This window comes from Thermobia domestica, chromosome 3, assembly GCF_964235325.1.
Source record: "Thermobia domestica chromosome 3, izTheDome1.hap1.1, whole genome shotgun sequence".
Classification (NCBI taxonomy): Eukaryota; Metazoa; Arthropoda; class Insecta; order Zygentoma; family Lepismatidae; genus Thermobia; species Thermobia domestica.
The window spans coordinates 10,329,439-10,338,858 of NC_137456.1; the positions used below are offsets into that span (position 1 = coordinate 10,329,439).

Sequence of the window (9,420 nt, forward strand, 5' to 3'; positions counted from 1 at the left end):
ATTCCACACTAATATCAGTCATCTTCAATCATGTTCATATACATATTTCTCCCACTCTCTAAGTTACGGGGATGAATTTGGATTTAAACGGCATCGGAAGTGTCACTGTTGCTCTCAACGACTCTTAAAACTATGGAATCGACACTAATATCGTTCATCCCCTCTTCCAAGTCGCGGGGCTGAATTTGGATTTAAACGTATTGGAAGTGTCATTATTCATCTCAGCGAGACCGAAATCTGTGGATTCGACACTAATATCAGTCATCTTCAATCATATTCATATACATATTTCTCCCACTCCCTAAGTTACGGGGATGAATTTGGATTTAAACGCATTGGAAGTGTCATTATTTATCTCAGCGACACCGAAATCTGTGGATTCCACACTAATATCAGTCATCTTCAATCATGTTCATATACATATTTCTCCCACTCCCTAAGTTACGGGGCTGAATTTGGATTTAAACGGCATCGGAAGTGTCACTGTTGCTCTCAACGACTCTTAAAACTATGGAATCGACACTAATATCGTTCATCCCCTCTTCCAAGTCGCGGGGCTGAATTTGGATTTAAACGCATTGGAAGTGTCATTATTCATCTCAGCGACACCGAAATCTGTGGATTCGACACTAATATCAGTCATCTTCAATCATGTTCATATACATATTTCTCCCACTCCCTAAGTTACGGGGATGAATTTGGATTTAAACGGCATCGGAAGTGTCACTGTTTCTCTCAACGACTCTTAAAACTATGGAATCGACACTAATATCGTTCATCCCCTCTTCCAAGTCGCGGGGCTGAATTTGGATTTAAACGTATTGGAAGTGTCATTATTCATCTCAGCGACACCGAAATCTGTGGATTCGACACTAATATCAGTCATCTTCAATCATGTTCATATACATATTTCTCCCACTCCCTAAGTTACGGGGATGAATTTGGATTGAAACGGCATCGGAAGTGTCACTGTTTCTCCCAACGACTCTTAAAACTATGGAATCGACACTAATATCGTTCATCCCCTCTTCCAAGTCGCGGGGCTGAATTTGGATTTAAACGTATTGGAAGTGTCATTATTCATCTCAGCGACACCGAAATCTGTGGATTCGACACTAATATCAGTCATCTTCAATCATGTTCATATACATATTTCTCCCACTCCCTAAGTTACGGGGATGAATTTGGATTTAAACGGCATCGGAAGTGTCACTGTTTCTCTCAACGACTCTTAAAACTATGGAATCGACACTAATATCGTTCATCCCCTCTTCCAAGTCGCGGGGCTGAATTTGGATTTAAACGCATTGGAAGTGTCATTATTCATCTCAGCGACACCGAAATCTGTGGATTCGACACTAATATCAGTCATCTTCAATCATGTTCATATACATATTTCTCCCACTCCCTAAGTTACGGGGCTGAATTTGGATTTAAACGGCATCGGAAGTGTCACTGTTTCTCTCAACGACTCTTAAAACTATGGAATCGACACTAATATCGTTCATCCCCTCTTCCAAGTCGCGGGGCTGAATTTGGATTTAAACGCATTGGAAGTGTCATTATTCATCTCAACGACACCGAAATCTGTGGATTCCACACTAATATCAGTCATCTTCAATCATGTTCATATACATATTTCTCCCACTCTCTAAGTTACGGGGCTGAATTTGGATTTAAACGGCATCGGAAGTGTCACTGTTGCTCTCAACGACTCTTAAAACTATGGAATCGACACTAATATCGTTCATCCCCTCTTCCAAGTCGCGGGGCTGAATTTGGATTTAAACGTATTGGAAGTGTCATTATTCATCTCAGCGAGACCGAAATCTGTGGATTCGACACTAATATCAGTCATCTTCAATCATATTCATATACATATTTCTCCCACTCCCTAAGTTACGGGGATGAATTTGGATTTAAACGCATTGGAAGTGTCATTATTTATCTCAGCGACACCGAAATCTGTGGATTCCACACTAATATCAGTCATCTTCAATCATGTTCATATACATATTTCTCCCACTCCCTAAGTTACGGGGCTGAATTTGGATTTAAACGGCATCGGAAGTGTCACTGTTGCTCTCAACGACTCTTAAAACTATGGAATCGACACTAATATCGTTCATCCCCTCTTCCAAGTCGCGGGGCTGAATTTGGATTTAAACGCATTGGAAGTGTCATTATTCATCTCAGCGACACCGAAATCTGTGGATTCGACACTAATATCAGTCATCTTCAATCATGTTCATATACATATTTCTCCCACTCCCTAAGTTACGGGGATGAATTTGGATTTAAACGGCATCGGAAGTGTCACTGTTTCTCTCAACGACTCTTAAAACTATGGAATCGACACTAATATCGTTCATCCCCTCTTCCAAGTCGCGGGGCTGAATTTGGATTTAAACGTATTGGAAGTGTCATTATTCATCTCAGCGACACCGAAATCTGTGGATTCGACACTAATATCAGTCATCTTCAATCATGTTCATATACATATTTCTCCCACTCCCTAAGTTACGGGGATGAATTTGGATTGAAACGGCATCGGAAGTGTCACTGTTTCTCCCAACGACTCTTAAAACTATGGAATCGACACTAATATCGTTCATCCCCTCTTCCAAGTCGCGGGGCTGAATTTGGATTTAAACGTATTGGAAGTGTCATTATTCATCTCAGCGACACCGAAATCTGTGGATTCGACACTAATATCAGTCATCTTCAATCATGTTCATATACATATTTCTCCCACTCCCTAAGTTACGGGGATGAATTTGGATTTAAACGGCATTGGAAGTGTCACTGTTTCTCTCAACGACTCTTAAAACTATGGAATCGACACTAATATCGTTCATCCCCTCTTCCAAGTCGCGGGGCTGAATTTGGATTTAAACGCATTGGAAGTGTCATTATTTATCTCAGCGACACCGAAATCTGTGGATTCCACACTAATATCAGTCATCTTCAATCATGTTCATATACATATTTCTCCCACTCCCTAAGTTACGGGGATGAATTTGGATTTAAACGGCATCGGAAGTGTCACTGTTTCTCTCAACGACTCTTAAAACTATGGAATCGACACTAATATCGTTCATCCCCTCTTCCAAGTCGCGGGGCTGAATTTGGATTTAAACGCATTGGAAGTGTCATTATTTATCTCAGCGACACCGAAATCTGTGGATTCCACACTAATATCAGTCATCTTCAATCATGTTCATATACATATTTCTCCCACTCCCTAAGTTACGGGGATGAATTTGGATTTAAACGGCATCGGAAGTGTCACTGTTTCTCTCAACGACTCTTAAAACTATGGAATCGACACTAATATCGTTCATCCCCTCTTCCAAGTCGCGGGGCTGAATTTGGATTTAAACGCATTGGAAGTGTCATTATTTATCTCAGCGACACCGAAATCTGTGGATTCCACACTAATATCAGTCATCTTCAATCATGTTCATATACATATTTCTCCCACTCCCTAAGTTACGGGGATGAATTTGGATTTAAACGGCATCGGAAGTGTCACTGTTTCTCTCAACGACTCTTAAAACTATGGAATCGACACTAATATCGTTCATCCCCTCTTCCAAGTCGCGGGGCTGAATTTGGATTTAAACGCATTGGAAGTGTCATTATTCATCTCAGCGACACCGAAATCTGTGGATTCCACACTAATATCAGTCATCTTCAATCATGTTCATATACATATTTCTCCCACTCTCTAAGTTACGGGGCTGAATTTGGATTTAAACGGCATCGGAAGTGTCACTGTTGCTCTCAACGACTCTTAAAACTATGGAATCGACACTAATATCGTTCATCCCCTCTTCCAAGTCGCGGGGCTGAATTTGGATTTAAACGCATTGGAAGTGTCATTATTCATCTCAGCGACACCGAAATCTGTGGATTCGACACTAATGTCGGTGATTTTCGATCAGTTTTTAAATACCTCCCCCTCCCCTACGTTGTACTGTCAAAGTGAAATGATAAAAAAATGATAAAAACCTCATCTACTGAAACTTTTATCGATATCGATCAGGTGGTTCAAGAGTTATTAAGTCACTAACATATTGACTTTCATTCATATATATATATTTCAGAAATTGAACTACAAACTCATGGATATACATTAAGCAGATAAATTTGTAAGAAAATGTTTTCCTTGCAAAATCCTTTTAAACGATGAATTACGTGATCTCATTTACTCTTTAACGTTTTTTGAGATTCCTCCAACATATCATCTGGCGATGTTCGATTGAATTTGATTCACTTAGTATATCATTCCTGCAACATGATGTAATGTGCCTTCCTGAAATTTACTTCAAACGTAGGTCAATATCTTTACCTTCAGGTTCTTTAATATTGAACTTCACTAAAGTATATTACCAAACCAAGAAGGTCTATAGTGTTTAGAATACTGATGAACTGATGGCGCTTGTTCACACAGAAATTCCTAAAGTCTACCTTGTACGAGGCGCATCCAGAAAGTAAGTTTCCCATGCGTCCTATAGCTACGAAACTGTACGTTGCGCGAAGCACTATGTGCACATAAGAGTGCAAGGTCCTAGCATGGCGCATGCGCCAGCGGAAATTCCCTAGTGCTCTCAGTTGCGCCGTGGCTGTGGTTGAAGATAGACGCTCCTATTCCAGCTCCCGCCGCATGTGAAGTGCGAGCAGTGATAAAGTTTTTGAATTTACAGGGGTTAGCGTCGACTGAAATCCATCGTCAGCTGTGTCAGCTCTATGAGCCTAACGTCATGAGCAAGCAGATGGTGCGTTGCTGGTATAGACAATTTTCAGTAAGACGCCAAATTATGCTTGATGAGTGTTTAGTCCTAACTTGTTTATTTAAATTGTTTAGTTTTGTTTAAAGATGTTTGTTCAAAGTAACTTGTTAGCTGTAGAAGAAGAAGAAGAAAGGGTAGGTGCTTGTTGAAACTGTGTATAGCAGCAGTGTGTGAGTGAGCGCGTAGCCTATAGCTGCTTCATCGTTGTGTTCAATGTGCATTTTAGTTTAACTCGGGAATTGTAAGAAATATTAACAATATTATTAAACCGAATTATTAAAGAACGAACCAGCGTTTGTGTGATACAGTCCATCATAAAGATTTGGTCCTCCTACCCAGATGTTAATACGTGTTTATGTGTTTTATGTGACCTACGTGCTAAGACTTGTGTGTTAACAAGAAAGAAAAAACTGTGTGGGCGACAATGGAAGCTTACAATTCCCGAAAGCATGTTTTAAAAGGAAAGGTCACTCGTGCTGAAAACTGCATAAACAATATCACAGAACAGGAAGATATTAGTGTAGTTCAGGTCTACAAAAACAAAGTGAGTGAACTGTCACGTGAAACAAATGAGCTTTTTTTGCTAGCCAGTAACTTGTGTGCCGAAGAAGAAATTTATTTGGTGCAAGAAGAAGAGCTTGCTGCTATTGAAGATAGACTTACAAAGCTTAACGTGAAATTAGTGGAAGTGCAGGGTAAAATATCTCACGCTTCTTCTAGTGATGTGAATATTCAAAAAAACACAACAGAAATTCGACTTCCAAAATTGCAGTTGCCGTGCTTTAGCGGGAACTTAAATGATTGGCTTTCGTTTCGTGATTTGTTTATCGCAGCAGTGCATAATAATGAAAAATTGACGGGTGCACAAAAACTTCAGTACTTAAAAGCTAGTCTGCAAGGTGAAGCAGCAACACTTATTCAATCTATACAAATAACTGACGATAACTATAAAGAAGCTTGGGACCTGTTAAATTTAAGGTATCAAAATAAACGAGAATTAGTCACGTCTATCTTGCGGCGGTTTGTAAGTCAAGGTCAAGTGCAGCAAGAATCAGCTGGCGCATTACGTCGGTTGTTGGATACAAGTGTTGAGTGTGTGCGATCGTTATCAGTGTTGGACATAAAAGTAAACGAATGGGATCCTTTGCTTATATTTCATATAACAGAGAAGCTAGACAGTGAAACAAAAAGGCAGTGGGAACTTTCATTGTCAGACAGTGAACTACCAACATTTGACCAATTGGTGAAATTCATAGATCATAGGTGTCGCGCATTAGCAAGTAGCACTTCAAATGCAAGATCAACCCCACCCAGTGAGCCAAACAAGAGTAATAAAAAATCAACAATAGCGCATCATGCTTCAGCTCAATTGTCGTGTTGCCAGTGCAAAAGCAAAAATCATCCTTTGCATAAATGTGATGACTTTCTTTCGCTGTCAGTTGACGAACGTCATTCTTTAGTGAAAAACAAAGCATTGTGCTTTAATTGTTTACAATCTAATCATAAACTATCCAGTTGCAAATCAGCATCGTGTCGTGAGTGTGGCAAACGTCATCATACTTTACTTCATTTTCCAAATAAACAGAACTCAGGTGTTTCAGTGGGGACTCATTTTTCAAGTGAAACTAATGTGCAACATGCAGTGTTATTACAAACTGCAGTAGTGATGGTGAAGGATTCATATGGTAATTTACAACCTGTGAGAGCCTTGTTAGATTCAGCCAGTGAAAAAAGCTTTGTGTCAGAAAACTGCATACAACGACTCGGTTTACAAAAACAGCCGGTTTATGTACATGTTTCGGGACTGAGTTCCAGTAACGTTGCTCGAGCAAAAGGTGTTGTTAATATTGTGTTTACATCAAGTTATGATGTTAAGTCAGAATTTTCTATAGAAGCGTTAGTATTGCCAAAGGTAACAGGCATGCTACCGAAACGGTATATTCATAAAAGCAAGCAGTGGTCGCATGTTAACAACTTAACATTAGCAGATCCGAATTTTAATGTTCCTGACAGAATCGATCTGTTATTGGGTGCAGATATTTACCCTCAATTGCTATTGGCGGGTGTGTGTAGTGGTGTTAATGGTTCTCCCGTAGCAGTGAATACCAAATTAGGATGGGTGTTGTTTGGTTCTATTGGCGACTACGAAATGCGACGTAAAGAATTCACAGCGTCAACATATCATATCCAGTGCAACAGTGAAAGAATTTTGCAACAGTTTTGGGAATTGGAAGATATTCCTACACAAAATATAATGTCGTCAGAAGAAAAACAGTGTGAAATTTATTTCGAGAAGACCCATCAAAGAGATGAGACAGGTAGGTTTCATGTGCAGTTACCGTTTCGCGACAACAGTGCAAGACTTGGTGAGTCACGTGAAGTGGCAATTAAACGCCTTAAGCAAGTAGAAAGTAGGTTGAAGAAGAGGTCTAAAATGCGTCAATTATATGTAGATTTTATGCATGAATATGAGGTACTTGGGCATATGGAGATTATTCCAGAAAGTGAAATACTGAAACCAACCAATGAAGTGTGTTATTTACCTCATCACGCAGTGTTGAAAGATTCCAGTTCTACAACAAAACTGAGAGTAGTTTTTGATGGTAGTTGTAAAACTTCATCTAATGTGTCATTGAATGATAAGTTACTTGTCGGACCTAGGTTGCAGTGTGACTTAATTCCATTACTTGTGCGTTTTAGACAACATAATGTGGCATTGACTGCTGATATTGAGAAAATGTATAGACAGGTGAGAATCCAACCCGAACATAGAGACTTCCAGCGAATTGTGTATCGTGAAAAACCTAATCTTCCGATCAAAGATTACAGGCTTGTGACGGTTACTTATGGTACAGCTTCAGCACCATATTTAGCAGTGAAAAGTTTGCAGCAATTAGCGAAATATGAAGAAGAATCATTTCCTATCGCAGCGGCTGTAGTGATGCAAGACTTTTTTGTTGATGACTTGATCAGTGGTGCCAATTCAGTTAGTGAAGCAATTCAGTTACAAGAACAACTCAGTGCATTATTGCAGAAAGGAGGTTTTGAACTGAGAAAATGGGCATCCAACAGTCCCAACGTTTTGGACTCCGTACCCTCCCATTTGAAACAAGCAACGAGTAGTTTAGACTTTGATAGTAGTAATTCAGTGAAAACGTTAGGAATTCTGTGGTATCCATCAAATGATGCATTTTCGTATAATGTCAATCTTGTGTCAGTTAAGTCAGTTGTAACTAAGCGTAATATTTTATCAGAAAGTGCAAAAGTGTTCGATCCATTAGGTTTGATTTCTCCAACTACTATTATTGCGAAAATATTATTGCAAGAAATTTGGAAACTAAATTTAGAATGGGACAGTCCAGTTCCTGAATGGATTTTGAGAAAATGGAGGAATTACTACTCAGAGCTTTCTTTATTGAAAAACATCAAAATCAACAGGTGTATCAGTGTCACTCAGGCTACGAGAAGAGAGTTAATAGGATTTTGTGATTCTTCCGAAAAGGCCTATTGTGGAGTGGTATATATGAGGTCTGTATCTCAAGACGGCCAAGTGAGTGTGAACATTGTTATGGGAAAAACGAAGGTTGCTCCAATCAAACAAGTGTCCTTGCCCCGATTAGAGCTCTGTGGTGCCTTGCTATTAGCTAAAATGATTAATCTCATATTAAATTCATTACGTTTGGAAGTGCATGATGTAATTGCCTATTCTGACTCTACTTGTTGTGTTATAGTGGCTGAATTCAGATTCAAGCAGATGGATAGTGTTTGTCGCGAATCGTGTAGCAAAGATTCAAACTCTTTTGCCATCAGTGAAGTGGCTCAAAGTGGATTCAAAGAATAATCCAGCAGACTGTGGTTCTCGAGGTTTATTACCTTCTGCCTTACTTGTACATCACTTATGGTTCTCAGGCCCAGAGTGGCTAAAAAACCCCATTCTCCCAGAGTGTAATGAATATACAGTGGATTCAAAGTTAGTCAACCAAGAGGAAAGAAAACATATAGTTTGTATGCATGTTCATGTTGATACCTCCATTATTGACAATTGTTCATCGTTGGTGAAACTTGAGCGAACTGTTGCATATTGTAAGCGCTTTAGTAATAATTGTCGTGTGTCGCAAGGAAACAAGCATACAGGTCCACTTACAGTGACAGAACTTTTCCATTTACATATTGTTTCAATTTTTACAGTTCTTTCAAGTATTACCAATTCATCTTTGTGTGTATCTTGAACTAGATCGTTCAAGGGTGGGGGCTATGTTTAGTCCTAACTTGTTTATTTAAATTGTTTAGTTTTGTTTAAAGATGTTTGTTCAAAGTAACTTGTTAGCTGTAGAAGAAGAAGAAGAAAGGGTAGGTGCTTGTTGAAACTGTGTATAGCAGCAGTGTGTGAGTGAGCGCGTAGCCTATAGCTGCTTCATCGTTGTGTTCAATGTGCATTTTAGTTTAACTCGGGAATTGTAAGAAATATTAACAATATTATTAAACCGAATTATTAAAGAACGAACCAGCGTTTGTGTGATACAGTCCATCAATGAGGAACGCAGTGATTTCATCCCCTGTGATGATCCGGTCCAGAAACTCTTCTCTCTTATTGTGGTACCGTTGCAAAAATGTCAATGCTGAT

The 9,420-nt window shown here is 39.3% G+C and overlaps 1 protein-coding gene across 1 annotated transcript; it reads left to right on the top strand.

Annotated features, from left to right (window-relative positions):
- Window positions 1-5,220: 5,220 nt before the first annotated feature.
- On the top strand, window positions 5,221-8,637 carry LOC145681366 (uncharacterized). The gene has a single exon (XM_081753021.1). It carries the CDS (start codon window positions 5,221-5,223, stop codon window positions 8,635-8,637), a length of 3,417 nt encoding a protein of 1,138 aa, XP_081609147.1.
- Window positions 8,638-9,420: the final 783 nt, after the last annotated feature.